The 20682-nt window shown below is 40.8% G+C and overlaps 1 protein-coding gene across 9 annotated transcripts in view; it reads left to right on the forward strand.

Moving 5' to 3' along the window:
- BTRC (beta-transducin repeat containing E3 ubiquitin protein ligase) overlaps positions 1-20682 on the forward strand; it is a 120668-nt gene that overhangs the window by 85622 nt on the left and 14364 nt on the right. For 8 of the 9 annotated variants that reach the window (XM_010564830.1, XM_010564832.1, XM_010564833.1 and 5 more), the window contains 5 exons: positions 7816-8047; positions 12651-12837; positions 17275-17371; positions 18251-18388; positions 18866-18984. In XM_010564830.1, coding sequence (XP_010563132.1) covers positions 7816-8047; positions 12651-12837; positions 17275-17371; positions 18251-18388; positions 18866-18984 — 773 coding nt within the window. The remainder of the gene's footprint in view (positions 1-7815; positions 8048-12650; positions 12838-17274; positions 17372-18250; positions 18389-18865; positions 18985-20682) is intronic. The other variant, XM_010564834.1, reaches the window with a different exon arrangement.

Genomic DNA, 20682 nt, shown 5'->3' on the forward strand with positions numbered 1-20682 from the left:
TTGGAGGGACTATGTTTCTTGATGATAAAATCTTTACATAGGCAGAACCACAGTGTTTTGATAATCTCAGTAGTGTTATTGAGAGCAGATAACAGGCCTTTTGGGTCATTCTCCCTCTCTACTTGTGTGTTGTTCACGGTGGTATAGTCTTCACTGTTCAGCTATGTTTTGAATCACTCAAGTCCACCTACCTGTTCCTGGCTGCTTTTCTCTCTGAGTTAAGGGAGTACTTGGAGCAAAAAGAAAATCAACAATAACACCCATAAGGAGTAACTTCACTCAGGCAGTAGATCATGCTTGGGTGTTTTAAAAACAGAAGCAACTGTTCCAGAAAACTATGAAACTGCTGCTTAGAGCATAGCTTATGCCTTTCCCTGCCATAAATGAGCCCTTTGCTGCTACTGGCCGTTACCCGATGACTTTAGTAGACTGGTTCTCCAAGTGATAATGTGCATATTCCTTCCCTCCATTAACAGTAATAACATGTAATGGTCCCAGCAGTTCAACTCTGGTTCTGGTAGCCATGTCAAGGAAGAAAGCGTTTCCTTTGGTGACTTCCACGGGAAGTGATTTGTTGTTACTGGAGGATCTGCTTTGAAATTTGTGTATGATCACTTTACAACTAATAAAAGGTGTAGTCTGAAATCTAGCTCTTTAAGAGTGATGGTGTCTGCCCTCCCCCCCATATGTCTAGGTATGCATTTGGTCAGGGATCGTAGTTTGGGAAAGTAACATATGCCAGTGCTGTGCTGATGCAAGCAGATTTCTCATCAGTGCTTGTTATTTGCAAAGACAACTTGGAGATAAGGAAGAGGAGAGGGACTCCCAATTCACATCCATTGCTGGCATCAGAGAAATTTTATTTTGGAGGTTTTTGCCAACACTTAAAATCTAGATGGGAGACCTATATCAAAGGAAGGTTTACAGTAAGAGCTACGAGATTCCAGACAATTAAACTTTATTAGTCTGTCTGAAACATTAAGTATTAGCTTAAAAGAATAGTTTTTTAATCTCCTCTCCCTGGTGCTGTTTACTGTGTAGCAGTGTGGGAGGGGAGCAGGTTCTCCAGCAAGGTAATATTGCTGCTTTTTGTATAGCCAGTGTGCAAGTGCCTATGGCTCAGTCCTGCTTCCCTAGTCCCTGGAGAGACTCAGCATGTTACTTCTCTGGTGTCTGCACCTTTCTCTGGCTCTAAACCAAAACAGCCTTCTCCCTTTCTTCTCTGTCTGAGGTAATATCCTTAGCCAGGTGCCCTCCAGGCTGACACCATATCATAGGTACTTAGATGGTACCTCTGAAAACTGTTGGCCCCCCAGGATTTCAGAAAGTGCAGCAGGTTGGGCTGCTGTGTCCAGCTTAATTCCAGTGATCTTTCATCTAGATGTATCCTTTCTTATCAAAGTTTTTCTGCAGTGTGATTAGAAACCAGATGTGGACAAGCAGCTAAAAGCCCCAGACAGGCAAAATTGCTAGTTTCTTGGGTATCCAGGGGACTGTTAATTTCAGTGTGAGCATGTATTTTGAATTTTCTCTTGAAAATAAATAATAGAGATGCTGTGGTTTCTTTCATGGTGCTTTCTTTTTGACTCTCAGATGTGATTGATGATCATCTGCTTCTGGGTTATGTTCGTTTTTCAGAATGTTTCAGTGAGCTTTGCAGTGTGGAAACTAATTCAGTACTGAGCAAGTAAGTCCATATATGTGCTAAACCCATGGTTAACCTCACAGAGACTGTTATGTGAGATGGAGGCGGACAGAAATGGGTAGATTCTAAACCGAGCTTTTAAAATAAAAGTAAATGGAGTGAGTTGTTTAATGACCTAGCATTGTAGCCTTGCTGTCAAGTCAAACACTGGAAAAGCTGGTTCATCCTGCACAGGAGAAAAATGAGGAGCCAGCTACCCTACTCGTGTCTTTCAGGTGCTATGGCTCATGAGATCCTGCTCTTTATGGTGAGACACCCCCTTGCCACCCCCCGATTCTCAAGGCAAAGGCGCTCTTTAATAGGAAGCTGCCAATAAGGAGCTGCAAAGGACTTCCTCCCTCTTTGCTTAGCCTTGGCAGTCTGGGAGTCAGTTCTGCAGCATTTGGTAATTACAAGCCTAAAAAAGAAGCCAGCCACAGAAATTGAACCTGTATCCTCTTAATTATGCTATTATTGCCTTTAGGCCATGCAAGCAACACCCTTTCAACAGGATTCTCAAATAACTAGCTCTGCCCTTTAACATGGAGGCCTGGCATACCTTCTCAGCTCCATTTGACCATTTTTGTTGCATTGCTACATTGGAGTGGTATTGAGTGGTACTTCATCATGGACAGTAGCAAGCAGTTTCATGGCCACACAAGTAGCTTTGGAAAAGCCAACTGTGCTGAGGTTCTCTGGCTAAGAGCAGCTTTATAGGCATCAAACCGAATCATCTTGCTGCCACACTGGTACTTTTTAATCCCTCTGCTTTTCCCATACAGCTTCTAACATGCTTCAAAATTCCTGAGCTTTGTGCCACTGCTGAAACTAGTTTTGTGTCTGGATTCGCTGTTGTGGGTATTTTTAATGTGATTAATCTTGAAGAATATTCAGGATATAGAAACAAGTGTGGCTTTGCTTTCATTGTGAAGTTCCCATCTTCCCACACACACTCTGGACATACTCCTCCATGGTTCCTTTCTTTGTCATCCCATTGCTTGTTTTTTTTCCCCAGCGTCTTTTATCTTGTGAGTAAAGTTTGAACAGTACGCAGAAAGTTAACTGCCTGGAGTCTTTTAAATATAAGTAACACGCACCCAGTAATAAGCTGTCGGTTGTTTTTTTGCTGCCTGCGAAGAAACATAAACACAGCGCTCATTTCTGGCAGGTTTTTACTGTCAGAGTTTCTCCTATTATATTTATCTTACAATTTGCCAGGGGGTGAAGTTATTAAGTTTTAGCAGCAGCCATCGATCAAGTTCACAAGTTAACACGATAAAGGCTCTGTGCCGCTCCGATCCGGGAAAATGATGATCCTCACTCGGTAATTAACTAAATGAGAAAGTTAAATCTTACTTGAGAGCTGGGAGAGATGAAAGAGAGGTGTTTGTCAGTTTCTCGGTGGAAATTAGAAGCAGTTTTCTGCAATTCCCTAAGCTGCTGCTCTGTCATATTTTACATAAGCACTGGGAAAACGTCTTGTAATTAGTGCTGTCATGGAGGATTTTTTTTGCTGAAGGATGTTGGAATAATTCATTAGATTATCAAGAAAGGCTTGTGTCCTGAAATGATTAGCACAGTGAAATTTAAACCATTAACGATAACAAGTTTAGAGCTTGCTGCAGTGCAGAGGCACCCGGGGTATGTCTGTGCCTATTTCAATCATTTCTTATAATTAAACATTATGTCCTCTTTTTTCCTCCCCTTCACTAAGACCCATCCAAAATTCCTGTTAAGGTGGCTCTGTCTAGATCAGTGACTTAACCGCAACTGGTGGTGCAAGCAGTTTGAGGTGAAATGCTGCAGTTGCAGATAAGCAGTAGAAGACATCTCTCACTGTCAGAGCCTGGAGTCCCAGGGAGTCCAGGAAGGAGGGGAGAAGCCCAGTATGACCTGTTGGTACTGGAACATCGAAGGGAAGTCTCTTCCTTTTGTCTAGAGAAACTCTGAGAAATTTGCGGTGGTGGTCTAAGCTCTTAGTCTTTCAGAGCTCCAGCATGAAGATGTTGTGCAGGTTCAGAAGGTCCCAAACCTTGCTGGGATCATTTAAGCCATTCTCGATATTCTAGGAGACAGCTTCTCTTTTTATTTGACTTTAAGAGATGTCTTCTTACCTTAGGAAACATAATCTGAATTCATCCACCTTGTGGAAAGTGCCTTAACAATATCCTCAGCAACGATTAGAGGACACGGTGAGGGGTTTTTTTAAATATATAAAAGCTGTGACCACTCATATGAGTGGGGAAACACTATCAGAATGGAATCAGAGAACTCTGCTTGTGTTTGTTTTTTCTGTGCTTTTGAAGGCTCCTTGGTCCCCTGTACTGAACAAAACCAAAAGTAACCTTGGTTGTCATATATGGGTTACAGCTGTGATATACCACGGCTGTTTTGTTTTATATGCAGAGCAGTAGATTTATCTAGGCTTTATTTATCTGTGTTGAAATATTGCACCTTCCTATAGTTGCAAGCCATTATTTAGATTAAAGTCCTTTCATATATTAGTCCTCTTCTACTTCACTGGGCATACAAATGTGCTTTGTGTTAAATGTAGCCATTTGGAGAAATGGTCTTGTAATTATGGGCTGCAATGGAGCATAGTACGTAGATCCCTGAGCTAGTACCAACCTGAGGCACTCAATCCCCTGGGTTTCCTGGTGCAGCTTACTAGCTCAGACACACTGTTGCAGGAGGACGTCTCTACTGTTCCTGCAGATGAGTTGTGCCTAGACCCATCTGGGACACCTCTCAGCCCTCACTTACAGGGGTTTGTGAAAAGGGAGTCGGAAAAGCTTTATCTGTTCCGAGTTAGTAGTTTGCTTTTATACCCAAACTTCCTCCCAGGTGATGGATTACCAGTGCTTATTCTTCTTTGCCACTTTTGGAAGTGAAGCTTATAAAAAGCATGACCATATACAGTGCATTTGGATGGATATTTACCCTAGTAGTATGGATGGCATGTGGGACAGCTCTTTCTTTTTCAGGTGAGGCCTGGTTATTGTACCAGGAGAGGGAAGAGGCTGTAGACAATTGTGTGCTCCAGGAAATAGTTGCTGTTATTGTTCTGAGGTGGTTTGTCATGAACTTGAGGCAGCTGATCAGAATGGTTGAGTCATCAGGGTTGCTCAGGAAGCCAGATCCATTCTCTTACTGGTAGTAACCACCCTCCCACCCAACACTTTAACAGCACAGATGCTTGATGTTGTTGTTTTGTTGGTGGTTTTTTTTAATAACAGGCCTTTTTCACTGAATCCCCAGTGATTTTTTAGGAATCTTCAAATTGAAATTCTGGAATTTCGTTCTAAACTGTAGCTACAGGCAGTCTGAGGGAGGCATGTGAGCATGTATTGTGATCGAGTGATTTGGGAACCCCTGAGTTCATCTGTCTCTACTCTGCAGAACTGGTGTGTTCGTGGCTTGCCCTGTCCTCCTGGTCCCATGCTTGCATAGACTACAGGACCTGCTGGGCACACCATAGCTACCTCTGGGCATGTCCTTGCTTCTTTTGATGGGAAACCAGAGCAGGCAAGGGTGCAAACCAGGTCTCAAGTTGACATTGTCAGAATGTGGCTGAAGTCCATGCATGAACCAAAAAAATACGGTGTTCCCCTGTCCACTAATTTGGACATAAACACCATAACACATATAGTGCTTTTCTTAGCAGAACCACTACATAAACCTGGAGTTTGACTTCCAGAGCTGTTAGAAGTGTTGGTCAACGGACTCTTTAATTTACTCATTATTCCCACCCAAGAAGCCTGTATTCACTTGGGATCTAGGCAGAATGGGTTGGTTTGTCCTATCTAAGCCATCTGTTTGTACATACATAAGCCATTACTTGTTTTTGCAGATGTTGCAACTTCTGTTCGATACCCCAAACTGATGTTTTAGAGGTAATTGGGGAACTGAAGGCTGCTGTGACAAAGGTGCTCAGGAGGCAAGGAAAGCCCAGAACATGGTGCCACCCCGTGAAAGGAGTTGCCCCCTTTATGGTCTTTGCACATCAGCTGTCTACTCTGCTGCAGCTCAGCATATTAGTCAGACTTCACAGTCTCTCAAATTAAAAGGCAGAGGTATAGTTTTTAAAAAATGCTTTGTAGAGACAGCCTGTTATGAGATGCACAGCAAACAAAATGAGAAATGAAATGAGATCAAGCTTGTAGAATGCAACATCTCTCCGCTGTCTTAATCCAGCATTTTTACAGGGATGTCTGTTTTGCAGGCAGCTTAACTACAGCAAAAATGACCAGAATCGCTTAAGACTGATGTTCAGTGCAGTCCATTGGTAATCATTTTTTGCCAGGCTGTTGCCTACTGTGAACTTTGCTAGGAAAAGTCCAGTCTTTCACACCTAGGACTTCATGCCTGCAGTCCTTTAGAGATTTCTCTATATAAAAAGTTGGCCCAAGAGACAGTATTTCTTTCCTGCTGCCCAGTGCTGGCTCTGTGACTTGCTTGCAGTCAGTGCTGTCCATGTGATGACTAAATGAAAGTGTAGGTCAGTCGTAGCCCTTGTCTTGCATGATCTTACTGAACACACGCAGAAATTTGCAGGGAGGAGCAGGAGTAAAAGTAAAGTTGAAAACATTGAACTGCAGAATTGAGCACTGATGGTGTGATCTTCATGTTCTGTGTTCTCAAATTTAAGTCAAACCGTAATTCAGAAATAGAAGAAACTGCGTGTTAAAAATGACAGCGAATTACTGTCTTTTTCTACCAGAGGAAAGTCTGTCCAGCTCTGCTGGACATGCTGAAAAGAGTATTTAGGTGGATTTTCTCTAGAAAATGAAATGCACGTGGTGATCAGTTGAGTAGATTTTCAAATTACGAGGTTTTTGGTGTTCCAAAGTCAGGATTGCTGTGGAGGTTGGGAGGGTACTGAAGTACAGGAATTATTTACTCCTGAGAAATGAGAAATTCCTGCATTCCAAACCCAGTTTCGGTAACTAGATTTTGTGGTCCCTAAATAACCCACTGTTTTGGCACTTGCTGGAAAAAAGCTTTTTAGTTGTTCTTTCTTTTCCTGTAAAATCAGTTAATCCATGCATTTCTTTTAGATCATTAGATACCTTTGCAGAGAGATTTAGATACTCGTTTTTTCCCTTAAAGTTAATATAGTCTCCTGGTGAGGTTGATGCCTGGAATTACCATCATAGAACAGAAATATGGCATCCCTACATCAATGTTTTATATATTCTGATATCTGTAATTGTTTTTAATTATTTGATAATTAATAGAGAACCTCTAAATGTGTTTTGTAAATAAAAATGATGTAATAATATTGACTTTTATTATAATGCTGTCTGGTGTTAAACCATTGCAATGAAAGAGAGAAAATTACATGTTTTCAGCATTTAATACAAAATGTTTGACCAGTATGGGAAAAAATAATTTCCCAGCAAACAGTTAATCTTACTGGGACAAAGGATATCCTTGCAATGCAAAATGTGCACTTTTCTTCCAGTTAAATCGTTTAGGAAGCAGAAATTATATCTTGCTATCAAGTAGTAAATTGAAATGTCAGTGCTCTGTTTTGTCCTTGAAACTCTTATTTGAGCTGAGTCCTTCTGACAAGATATTAACAGTGCTTAGAAAGTTGAAAATCTTTTATTCTATGAAAGAAGTATGTACCAAATATCAGGGTGTGTTTTAGCTGGCTTTGCTCTCAAGGTATAATTTTATACTCAAAAGAAGTACTATCAATTTTTTTCTCATCTGTTTCATGCACTCCCTATGAATTTTAGCAACAGTCTTCTTTAGGAACAAAACAGAACACAAATGCAGTTTTCTGTTGGTGCATTGAAGTAACTGGTAACTGTAGATCAGGAATCCAAATGCATTTTACTGTCTGCACGATGTAAATAAAACTGTGTTTATGTTAAATTGCCACTCAAGGTTTCCTGTCTAACAAGAGTCCTTTGTGTGCAGCTCTGGCATGAGCCAGTGCATTGTCCTGCAGGGGTTACAGGTCGCGATGGCTGTGCTCCGACTGACAGCACCAAATGGGATACATGGTCTCAGCCAACTTTATGTATCAGAGTGCATTTTTCCTTGTATTTTCTTCCCCCTTAAAACCACTTGAGCTTGTTTTCATATGTGTGATTTGGGTTGTTTCTCCTTCCTGTTTACAGACAAAACTTGCCAATGGCACTTCCAGTATGATTGTGCCCAAGCAAAGAAAACTGTCTGCAAGCTATGAGAAGGAGAAGGAACTCTGCGTCAAGTATTTTGAACAGTGGTCTGAGTCTGACCAGGTGGAGTTTGTGGAGCACCTCATCTCCCAGATGTGTCACTACCAGCACGGACATATAAACTCATACCTCAAACCTATGTTACAGCGAGACTTCATCACTGCACTGCCAGGTATTTCTGCAGGCGGAGGGAGCTTACTCCTCCATCTTGTCTTTCGGAAAACTCTGGCCTACCCTGCTGGAGAGGTCTCTTCTAGGGTCAGTTTGCAAAATAGATGATAGCTTTTGAATGTAAAGCTCTATACTGGTATAAAATATATTTTATTTTGTATTTCTACCTTGTCTCAAGGCATGATCTAATACCAGCATGGTTTGGCTAGGAGTAAATGATAGCTCATATATGTATTGTAAGGATAGTCATTGCAAGCCACGGGGTAGGTAGTTGTACTCCTAATGCCCACAACAATGCACGCATAACAAAATTTTTTAAAATTAAAACTACTACTCTTACTGGTTGCTCAGCTGAGTTTTTCCCTTTTCTTACTTAGATTTTTTTGTCTCTCCTAGTAAAATACCTTCCTGAAGCCATCGCTTTGATTATGTGTTTATTGCTAATAGAGCATGGAGGACGTAAGATCAAAGGATGGAAATGTTCTATTTTTTTGCACCTCTGTAATGCTTTCCATTGAGAATATTATCCTAGCTGTTCTCAGATGTGGCACTGGATGATCTCACAGAATGCACACATAAAGTAGTTTTGTATTAGCCCTGTGTTACAGATGGGAAAACTGAGGCAGTGGAAGATAAAATATATACAGCAATAGAGTTTCAGAACCAGACAGAAATTCCTGGCTCTTTGGTGTTTTTTTCCAGACCATTAGATCATACCTCTGTAGATAAGATAGGTAGATAGATAGTTAATAGATTATCATTCCCGTGGCATGGGTCCTTAGTCTGAGATCGACCTGAGCGAGAAGTGCTACAGGTATTGTCTCTAAATAGCTAGTTGAAGAGAGGAGTTTCTTGCCAAAACTTTGTTCTGTGAATACCTTTGGAGAACTGCTGAACTCCAACAATTTGTTCAATCCAGTCATTTGATCATTCTTCAGAAGGAATTTCTCAACATGAAATCTAAGTTCTAGGGTTCAAAGATGAAAAAAGCATGTTTAACTGTGAATTGTACAAAGCATAAAGGCACTGCAGGAGTTTTGCTATGAAGTTAAATACACAGACTTACTGGATTTTTAAGCTCATTGTGCCCAGTAATCAAATGGCTGTTGTAGCATTAAAAAAAAAATCTTAGTTATGCTAAGTACCTGCTTTATGTTAGTTTTTAGTAGTCCAATGGCAATAATCTTATGTACTTAGAGCAGCATTATAACTTGTGGAACTGTTCTGTTTCAGAAAAATACTATTTTGAAAGCGCATTGGTTTCTCCACTCTTAAAGTGGAAGTATACATATAGTTACGTACACAATTTTTCCAGGTCTTTCTCCACAAAACTCCATCAAAGCAAGCCAACGCATCTCATCTGCACTTGCTTAATTTCATCCTACAGGCCTTTTTCTAAAAATTTTTGGCAAATGTTACAAATATTTTCAGAGGCATTCAAAATTTCCTAGCCATACCATATTTGTTAGTGGTCTTTTCACAGTTACCCAGGAAGCAGCTAATTTTACTATCTCAGAATGCAGAACAGATAGGAATCAGGCAGCAAATATGTGAGTATTTGAATAGTTGTGGGAACTGTGCTTAAATAATGTATGTGCATCAATTTGCATATTTGCAAAGTGCTAATGTCCTAGTGAATATAGCTCTAAGGGAGAAAATTAACAGCAAGGAATTATACTGGCACAGACTCTGCAGTCTGTGCAGGATGTCCTGAGTATAGGCAGGTTTCTAATGAGGGGAATGGGAAAGGGGAAGGTAAGAAACTGCCTAGGAAAGCGTGATAAACCTAAAATTTTAAATTAAGTCACATAATAAAAAACCCTAAACTCTTTTAAGTATTTTTTAGCTTTCTGAAATTCTCAGGTGTTCAGTATTCTGGTTTCATTTTTACTCCTTCATTCTCTCTCCTGCTCTCCCCCTCGAGTGAATAAAACAATAAAGCTACTTCAAAATCATGAGGCATCTTATCACTGTCCTCCTAGCACTGTCCCAAAGAATGACCAGAATTAAAGGTAGTTTTAGATCATGAGCACGTTTTTACTAATATAGAATAAAATTGGCTCAGATTATTTTCCCAGTACTTTGAACAGAATTAAGTTTGTTTGAAAAATACAGCTTAACTGTGTACTTAACAAACTTTGTTCTGTTTCTGAAAAAATAAGGTCTCTGCTTAGCATTTCCAAGCTGTTTAACATTTTTTATGAGGAGAGTCATTTTTATAAGGGTTTCAAGTGTGAAATAACTGAAACATTCTTGTTGGTATGGAGGGCTGAAGGGCTAATCATGTTTCACATCAATTTAGCAAAAACTTTTGTGAGGAGAGATTTCTCTTTTTTAAGGAAGTGATGCTTTGTTAGATACGTGTCTCAGTGAGTTGTGCTGTTCCTAAGAAACAAAATAATAAATTTGAGTTTGCAGCCAGGACAAAATAGCTCTGTCCATCCACTTATCATAAATATGAGGAGGAGAAGCCAAAACAGTATTCTTTCTCTGCAGAGGGTCTAGGATCAATGGCAAAGGATGACTTACGGTCATGGAAGTAGTTACAACACCTCAGTGCAGCAAGAGCTAAAGTGCAAGTACTGATGATCCAGAAAGGGCAGGTGGGTCAGAGGCAGACTTGTGAGTGAAGATTACTGTGTCCAGTTTATGCAGTATAGCCCTGCTTCCTAAAACCACCAATTGTTCCCCATATAAAATAGTTTCTTGCTGTGATGCTGCTGACGTAAAGCCACTGATATGGATACTACACAGGCAGGCATTTGTAAATGTCCTGGTGGGTCTGTAAATGTCTGTGGGTCCATTGGAAGCAACACAGAGTGGGAAGGCAAATATGCCATTTCCACCCAGTGGAGAGAGCTCAGGACTGCAGGTGTCAGGGTGGGGAAGCAGGGGGACATGATGTCCATGTCTGCCCTACCGAATTGCAGAATTCCTGCAAATTCCAGTTCACATTTACTAAAACGTTGTATCTCTCTTTCCACAAATTGCTGTAGAGTCAATCTAAATTTACAAACGCTCTTTTTTTTCTTTCTTTAAAGAATTTTATATAGTGGCTGTATATATCTTTTCAGATTAAATACATAATAAAGGCTGCTGATGCTTTTATTTTGCAGGTTGACATCTAATTTTGCATCTATAAAGATAAGAAATGTCAGACCTCTTTCTGCACTCTCTAGCTGTGCATGGTATCATTCACGTGCTTTTTCTACATATGAATGGAAGCATAAAATGCTGGGCAGAATGTCTCACCCAAAGTGTATTATAAATTTAAAATGTTTGAAAGGAGCAAGAGGAGGCATGCTGAATATTCTCATCTTCATGTATTGGGAGATAATTTTGAGATCTTTCGGTTAACGAAAACAAAGGTTGGGCCTTTTGTGTCTCATGAACTCTAATCAGAATCAGCTGATTGCACCCAGTTTGGGTTTGCAGACTTACAGACATGTGACTGTAAAAATGCACTTGCTTTCTCTGTCTTTGAGGCTGTTTTTTTTAAAGCAAGAAAAGATGTATTTAACTCTGTCCCAAATGTGAACCAGAGGGAAGATGCATGTAATACCAATCTGCCATACTTCCTTTTTGGTTGGTCTGAACATTATGCCTGAGGGGTGATGGGGTCTAAACTACAACTTTCACGAAGCCTCTGAAATTTGACCTGTGAAGTGAGATAATCTCTTGATGGTGTGTCTCACTTGTGAATTAAACAGCCTGCAAGAGAAGCTGTATTTATGCAGCATCTCATTTAAAAGGCATCTTATTTTCCTGAAGTCTTACTGGTGATGCAATTTGAGCGGGTAAGGGCACATTTTTACTGAGTATATCCATCCAGCTAAGAAACGTAGCATAACCTTCCCTGACCCCCAGCTACGCAGATATTATGTGGGGCTGCTTAGTGCTAACCAGGCAATTGCTTTACATTTTACTCCAGCCATTTTGAAACAAAGCCGGTCCTGGTATTCACACTGGAAAATATTTGCAAATTATACCATTTTGGTGCATATTTTTCCTCCACCCACTAAAATAAATGAAACTAGCAAACCTGCTTCACTTTCTCCTTACACAGCCTCTCCTTCCCTCTCGACTTCCCTGTGCATCTGCATATCTTTCCCTCCCCCATGTCTAAAGGTACCACTACCCTTCAGGGCACACATTGGGAATATATATTTTTTTCTTCATTACGTTTAAAAGCTACTGCTTTAGCAAAAACAGCTTTTGAGCCGTTGGAACATGAGAACAGCTGTAGCAGTGAGATGAGAAATGGTCCTAATATAGAGAGATTTTGGGGGCTGCGTTGCTGAGTTGGAAATGCCATCCATAGAATATCCCCCTAGTGCTAAAACCCATCGAAATAGATTGGAATGACTTCTTGGATTCTTTATTATTTTTAATGACTTGTTGTGTTATATCCAAAGGAAGTTGGAGAACGCTGTTCACTCCTGAACTTAGCCACAAATGCACTTCTGTGCATTTGGTCCAGCTCTGCATGCAGAGGAGGAGATGGAAAGAGAGGGTATCTTTGTACTAGCAAGGGGAGTTGTTTTAAACTCCATGTCTCCACAGCAAATAATTTTTTTTTTTAATTTTTTTTTTCTCTCCCCCAGCTCGGGGATTGGATCACATTGCTGAGAACATTCTGTCATACCTGGATGCCAAATCGTTGTGTGCTGCTGAGCTGGTGTGCAAGGAGTGGTACCGGGTGACATCGGACGGCATGCTGTGGAAGAAGCTCATCGAGAGAATGGTCAGGACAGACTCCCTGTGGAGGGGGTTGTCAGAGAGGAGAGGATGGTGAGGGAACTGCATTTTCACCTCTTTTGCCCCCATTCAGGACAGTAGGTGCTGTGTGTTTCAAACCATGTTTGAAGAGGGTTATTTAGCACCCTGAAACATCATGTTGGTTCCAAACCTGACAGTTGCTTAAATCAAAATTTGGGGGTTGGGGGGTTCAGGCAAATTTGGCTAGCTAGGCAATGTGGGGGCTTTTTCCTCACCTTCCTCATCTGATCATGCTTTTATCCCACTGTGACAAGTGAGATACACAGACAGATTTTTACGCCCAGCTGTCATTCAGTTCAAATTAAGAAGCTGTGTACACCCCAGGGGAACACTAAACTAGTCAGCAGTTCAGAGCAGAAAAGCTTTTTTAGGGGTGGCAGTGGGGCAGCATGTGCTATGAATTAGTTGTTTCCTGATACGTCTGTTTGTTTTCCTCAGCAGATTTTCGCTATTAGATATCTGTTTAATTTTCAAACTGGAAGCTGAGGGTAGGTACCACGGAGAATAGGGGACTTTAGAAATGCAGATAGATTAGTTAATAATCATCTGGAATAGCCTTACTACAATGTGGGTCTCACTCAAGTTTGAAGCTGCTCTGTTAACATTTCATTAGAACTTTCCCTCTCAGGGGTACATCCTTTAATACATAATTTTCTTTTCCAAGGGTGTCCCTAGGATGTTGGCAGAAAGGAAGCTGGGTATGAATATTTCATAAACAAGATAAAAGTGACAGCTCAGGCATTTTGGTTGCTATTAAAAAGAAAAAGATACAGAGTTGCAAACAAAGACTCCTGTTTTATGGTTAATTTTCTTACACTGTTTGTCTCAGGAAGTAAAGGCGAGTAAATCAGGATTATAAAACATCCTTTAAAAATAAATACTATTTTGATCTGCTTCCAATAGTGTAGTGTTTACAAAGAGTGTAAAATAAACACAAGCATGGCAGTGGTAACTTTTGCATTCCTTTTAGTGCGTTGTTCTCCCTAGGACTTCTATTTCTGCTCTGTATTGTTGAGGTCACAGTAAGTCTAAAGAGGACCTTGAGATGTTATTTAGTCCCTCTTGTTTCCCAAAGGCAGAGCCAGGTTTCTCTTAAGTCATTCCAGATGTTTGTCTAACTTGTTGTTAAAAACCTTCGCTGGTGGAAATTCCCGAGGCCTTGCCTGTTTCACTAACTTTAGTGTTAGAAAGATTTTCCTGAAATCTAGGCTATCTTCCTAGCTACAGTTTGGTGTAGTATTTATCCTACACACACACATAGGACAGTTTCTCGTTCTCCTTTTTGTAGTAATCTTTTCCATGTTGGAAGATGATCATGTTTCCTACATTTTGGATGCACTAACCAACCATAATCCTGTGTTCTCTTGTCATTCTTGGTTTTCTCTGTTTAGACCCTCCCCAGTTACTCGACTCCATTCTTGGAGGATGGTGTAATCAGCTGGGTGTCTTATTTCTGCTGAGGCATCACCAGAGTTTGGTGGTGTGGGAAGCATTGCTTTGCATACCGTATGGAGGACACTCCATTTTATGCTTTCCAGTAGAACGTGTGCTTTTTTTTTTTAACAGTGGTGTAATACTGTTATAAAATTAATTACCCTTTCTGTGGAAGTTTTACTTAGCCATTATTCCTCATCTTGCATGCTTATGTTGTTTCTCAGTGGTGAACTTGGCGCTTGTCTATTGAATTAGATTCTATTTATTGTTTGGTATTTCTCCATTTTGTCAGGAGCATTATGAGTTTAATCTTGTTCTCCAAAGTGCCTGTAGCTTCTCCCAGCTTTAGTATCATTGGCCAGGTAATAAATGCACTCCCTGTTCCATTCTTTGTCATTAATGAAAATGCTCAATAATGACACATCTAGAACAGACTCCATGCAAGATCCCAGCTGCCATCCTGTTTGACAGTGCACCATCAGTAAACTGTGCTTTCCAGCCATTTGTGTGTCCGCTCTTGAGCTCTTCCAAGATCATACTTCTCTTGCTAAGTCATGAGAATAGCCCATAAGAAGAAATTACGTCAGTTTGACATGGTGTATTCTGGATTGATCAGTGTTGCCTCTTGTTTGTCACCTTGTCATCTTCTAGGTGTTCATCTGATTGACTCTGTGCTCTAGAACTGCTAAACTGTCAAAGTTGAGTTGGATGGTCCACCATTTCCTTGGTGGACCTTCTTCCTGTTTGTTTAAAATGCAAGAGCTACACTTGTCTTTTTCTTGTTCTGTGGAACTTCACCTGTTCTCTACATCTTGTCAGAGATCATAGCTGATTGATAGTTCTCAAGTTGCTCTCTCCAGATTTTAGAAATAACATTAGCACCAATTACTAGTCATACAGACACATGACATTCCTAAAAAACAGTTGCAAAATCCTGCTTCTCATCTCAAAGGACATTCACACCCTGTTACTGCACTTCTTCAGTTTTACACTGTGTCCTGGAGGTTGCTTTGACGCATCAGGAGCAAGTTGTGCCCTGTCTTTCAGATTGCCCTCTGATTAGCTCTAGAAGATACAACTGCAGGCATGGTGGGGCGGTTAAGAGAGGCAGACAAGAAATATCCAATGTAATTGCATCTCTGCCATATAGAGCTTTATAGCTTGTAATCAATGCTAACGCTGTGCATGCCACAAGGAGGTGACTAACTGGACAGTTCAGAATGATAGATGACTGGTGTTACTTGCTTACAGCTTCTCACTTTGCATGTGGGCTGCCTGATTTCAGCATTTGCAGCTTGTGCTTTACAACAGAAACATCCAGTTCTGCAGCACGGTAGCCTTCACTGACAGCTTCTCAGGCAGCAGTAAGGGTTACACAGATTTAGAGAAATATAAAACAGAAGCCCAAAATCTGGGCATGATTGCGTCCATCTGAATACTTGATTGAATTGGCCAGTCATCAAAACCTGCAAACAATAGTTCCTTTTACCCCAGAGCCACAGCACAGTGGCTACTGGGATGCCATGGAAATTCCAAGCAATCCTTTAGCTGAACTGTAAGCAACTGACTCCACATGCAGCAAGGCAGGGCTTACAGGTAGCAACAAGACCTTGTATTAGGTCAGCTAGTAAAGTTGCAAAGTTGCAAACAATCGACAGCTTTTCAGGTACATAGGCTTGTATACAGGTTTCATAGACCTACCCCATGTCTTCCAGGATGTGTCCTAGGTATTCTGTGTATCTCCAAAGCATTTTTTTCATCTCCCTGGGCCAATAATTTAAATTTTCTTGTATGCACTTTCAGGCTGGATCACAGTAAATAGGCAACCATCTAGTTAGCGGTTTGCCTGCACCCATGTGTTCCCTTCCTCACATGTATTTGTCCCCATATGAGTGAGTGGTTGCTGGTCACTGTGTTTGAAGACTCAGATGATTGCTCTGTCCAAAGTGGAAAGGACCTTCCTCTCAAGTCGTACTTAAAGTACTTTATTTAAAGAATTACCAAAAGTTCTTTTCTTGAGCATTTGTTATTTTCTGTGTTCAGTCCTATAGTTTGCTACCACGTTATAACCTAAAAATTTTGGTTGACTGTTGTGATTTCCCTAGTTCAAGTACATCAGGGCAGCTAATGCACAGTCTCTCAAATGAGTTTCAAGGTATACTGTATGGAAAGGACAAGAAAGAAATGTGCAAGGATGTATTGAACAATTAATTATGCCATAATGGAGCAAGGGAGGGAGAAGTGGAGAGCTGGCCCAGTGTAAACTCTGTGCCTCTGATGCCAGGATTACACTCGGAGGCATTTGTGCCTCTCTCCATTTTGTGAGGCATGTTGCCAGGCAGAACAGCAGTTAGTACGCCCATGGTGGGGTTTACTAGCTTCCACACCGTGTTTGGTGGCTTCTTAACTTCAGGATGAGGAATTAAAGTTTTTTACACAGCAGGTAGTGATTGCCGTTTACGGATTTTTTTTGTAGCAAAAATCTAGCTTGGGATATGAGTATTCCAAATCAGTGTTGAAATGAGGGAGGCACCACAGATGAAGTGTTGCTTACCAAAATATAGTAGTAGCAGTAAAATGTCCATGTACCAAAACTGATGCTGTTCCTGCCAATGCAGATAAAAGCTAGCCTTGAATGCATAGTGAGTTTGAGGGTTCCTTGACTTCCTTAATTTTCTTTGTATGCTTTATTTTAAAGGTGACCTCTGATATGGTTATGTGTATTGTGGGCATGAGCCTTTCTCACCTCCTGTTGAGCTGAATGGGCTCAAGTCCGTAACAGATAATATATTTCCCTTCCTTTAGTGACTAGGCACAGATTTTTCATGAGTATTTCAGTGTCTAAATGCAACACCGACATGTTGCAGGGCAAACATACAAGGAGCCACCCCATCTTACTGAGTAAATTAAGTTTGAATGTGAATCTGTCTGTGCTTTTCAACAGTGATTACCCATTTGTAAAATGCCAGGAGGACCTTTCTTCAAAATGCTGAAAGAGTGTTTTTTGTCTTCCAGGGGACAATATCTATTTAAAAATAAACCTCCCGATGGGACTGCACCACCGAACTCCTTCTACAGAGCACTTTACCCCAAAATTATACAGGACATAGAGGTAAGAAACAGCTTCCAGATGTGGTGGGTTTTTTGGGTTTTGTTTGGTTTTTTAAATCTCCCTGATTTATTCACGATGCTGGAATTCTGACAATATTTTGTTCTAATGAAACATTTCATTAAATCTGATGCGTCTGTGTTTGCCCAGAGTTTGTAGATCTGGGACAGTTATATGAGGTCCCAAGCTTTGCCTCTCCCTTAGACAGAGGATGAGTTGGATTGTTTAGTGAGCTGTTTGCACATGGAGTGTCTACACCTTGCACGTCAGATGTCACAGCAGCACCGTACCTACTTGATTTTCTCTGTTCCACAGTACTTTACTCCACCCAGTGCAGATGAGACCTAATAAGGTGTTATGGGCAGATATCAGGAACTGAGCCAGGGAGAAGGTGCATTGCTCAAAACTACAATCCTAAGACCCAGGGAAATGGGAAGCAACTGAGCATGGCTGCCTTGTATCTAGTGTGAACAAATGCCATGTTCTGGCAGTTTGCTAATGGCAAAAGTGGTGGTCAGGCACTCTTGCAATAAGTTTGTACGAGCGCTTAGCTAGAGTTCAACTAAGACTTTGTCTTCAGCTATTGTTGAGTCACAGGGGGTTAAAGGTTGGAGATAGAAAAAAGCTTTTAGGTCTCATCTCCCTTGCCATTCTAGACAATACAGATGAGTTTAGCCACGATATGTTTTCCAGGCCTTTGTGTGTTAATTGGTTTTATTATGTGTGTTGCTTCTTCTGGAAAGCAGTTATGTCACTGTATGGGCATGATTCCAGGAAAAAGTGTGAAGAAAGGTATCTGCTGCCTTCTCAAGCAAACAAAAAAAGGGGAGATAGTTCTATGCTTTATTTTTACTTCTCTTTTGTCTCCTGTCTCTCCTCAAGACAATAGAGTCAAACTGGCGGTGTGGAAGGCACAGTTTACAGAGAATCCACTGCCGAAGTGAGACAAGCAAAGGCGTTTATTGTTTACAGTATGATGATCAGAAGATAGTAAGTGGCCTACGAGATAATACTATCAAGGTGAGAGTGCTCCAGAATGGCATACTAATGGCACATAGTGCCTATGCCATAAATAATAGTGTCCTAATTTCAGTGACACCTACCCAATCTCCTGTTAATAACCTAGCCTTCTCTTTTCCCCACCTCACACCTGCACAGCACGTATGCCTCTTTTATCTGGCAAGAGAGACCCTGTTTTCTTACAAACAGACTTTGCTAGCAGAGTTTTTGTCCATCAGTAATTACAGGCTATGTAATTACTGCACCCTGTACCCTGATGAGAAAGGTAAAACCAACGTTCATAGTAAAGCCAGTAATATCAAAGATGTTAATGTCTTGCACCAAAGAGCCTTTAGAAGACTCTACAGATGCCACTAAAGATCTTTTAACTGCACTATGGTTGACGTGTTGTAGTAAAAAACAGACCAGTCAAACCAGTAATTGCTGAACAATGAAAACCTTTCTGAGTTGTCTGGTTTTGAATGTTTGCTATCTTAGATCTGGGATAAGAATACATTGGAATGCAAGCGAATTCTCACCGGACACACAGGTTCTGTCCTGTGCCTCCAGTATGATGAACGGGTGATTATTACTGGATCTTCGGACTCAACAGTCAGGTGTGTGCTTGTGATTTGGAGCTTTCTGTTTGCTTCTAAGATTTTAGCCTTGCAAGATGCTGAAATGATCTTTTCTTAAATGTGTGCTGTTCAATCAGTTCCATGAAGTAGTTCAGCATATTTGTTCAGGAGCATACTGTCCTTGTTTATCAGATGCCCATGCAAATGGCTGTCAAGGAGAAATGAGAACCTAAGCAAAGGCCAGTCAAGGTCAAGATGACTTAGGAAGGCCATCTGGCATTTCACCAAGGTTTTGCATATTTTGACACTCCCTGAGAATGTTTTAAATTCTCCCTGAGAATAACTTTTTAAAAGTTGGTTGAAGTTTTCAAAGCAAGTTTGAAGGTTTGGTCATCCATTGTCACTTAATTTTAACAGAAGATGTATGACTAGATCTCCTGTGACTTTTAATTATATTTCAGCATTATGTTTCTTTTCATTCCATCTTTCTAACCTTGCTTTCCTTCCAGTCTCCAGCAAAAGGCTGGACACCTCAAGTCAGCACTTGTGGTGCATGTTATGCGGATGTGAAGTCCACTAGACGTAATACAGGATCCCTGAGAGTCTAAGACCTGCAGTGTAAATACAGGCACATATGAGTTAGTGAACTGCAATATGAACTTGGATGTGAAGGAGCAAGTCTGTCTTCTCCATGTTGTTATATATTGTCTTGTTGTCAGTGTACAAACAGTGCCCATGCAGTGATGTTACAGACAAAAAAAAGCTGTGTCAGTGGCCTTTTCTGAAGCTATTAGCATGTGTTCCTATGGCTGCAAGCTCGTCATGGTTGTCACCATGCTTGCATGTAAACTACCACTGTTAAGCTAATAACCATTAAATTTAGTTCCTGACATGTGATGCATGCAGTCTTGTGGTGCTGCTAGATTTTGGGGTCCTATCATTAGTAGGAATCCAGAATTTCAGCAACACTGCCTGCCGGGAGGCGATGTGGGAACTGCACTGTGCTAAACAGATCACAAAAGGAGAGGCTGATTTCTGTAACAAGCACTATCATCTTCCATATCAGGCCAGGCAGGCCAAATTGCAGACTGGCTACTTGCCCAGAAATGCTTTGTTTCCTACTGTATCTATAAGAGTTTGTGCAGACCCCAGAGGCACATAGGACGCATCACTTTTATCCTTGGGTCTCGTCAGGAATAGGGGCTTCATCCAATAGACAGTACAGATGGGCTCTTAATGCTTCTGAGATCTCAGGGATGCACTTGTCCAAAGAAGTCAGTAGGTCTCAAGCTCCTGTTCAGTTTGGCAACCCTGTCTGCAAACTGCTCATCTGTTAATGGCTCAGGTCTTTAGTCTGTGAGTTTTTCTCCTTTACATTTTGTCATTGGAATGTAGTTTTCTTTCCTATTTATAGTCCATAAGTTGATGCACTTCAGCCTCCATAAGTTAGAAAATAAAACACTAGAACTCTCTCTCACATCTTGTCTTTTCTTACTGCTCGCCTTATTGGCAAAGTTTTAACTTCTGCAACATCTGATGTGCTTGATGATACAGCCGTTTTCTGCTCTCACATAGTATATCTGGGATACAGGTGTGATAGTGCCAAAAGAAATCTCTTTATGGAGGGTAAAAGAAGTTTGCCAACAGAATAGCCCAAAAGAAACACTTTTAAGGCTTAAAATCTTCATTTCGAGTCCTAGAAGTTCTGTATGAAGCCTTTGTCTAACTTTCATCTTA

The sequence above is a fragment of the Haliaeetus leucocephalus genome, unplaced genomic scaffold (genome assembly GCF_000737465.1).
Source record: "Haliaeetus leucocephalus isolate CR32 unplaced genomic scaffold, Haliaeetus_leucocephalus-4.0 Scaffold184, whole genome shotgun sequence".
Classification (NCBI taxonomy): Eukaryota; Metazoa; Chordata; class Aves; order Accipitriformes; family Accipitridae; genus Haliaeetus; species Haliaeetus leucocephalus.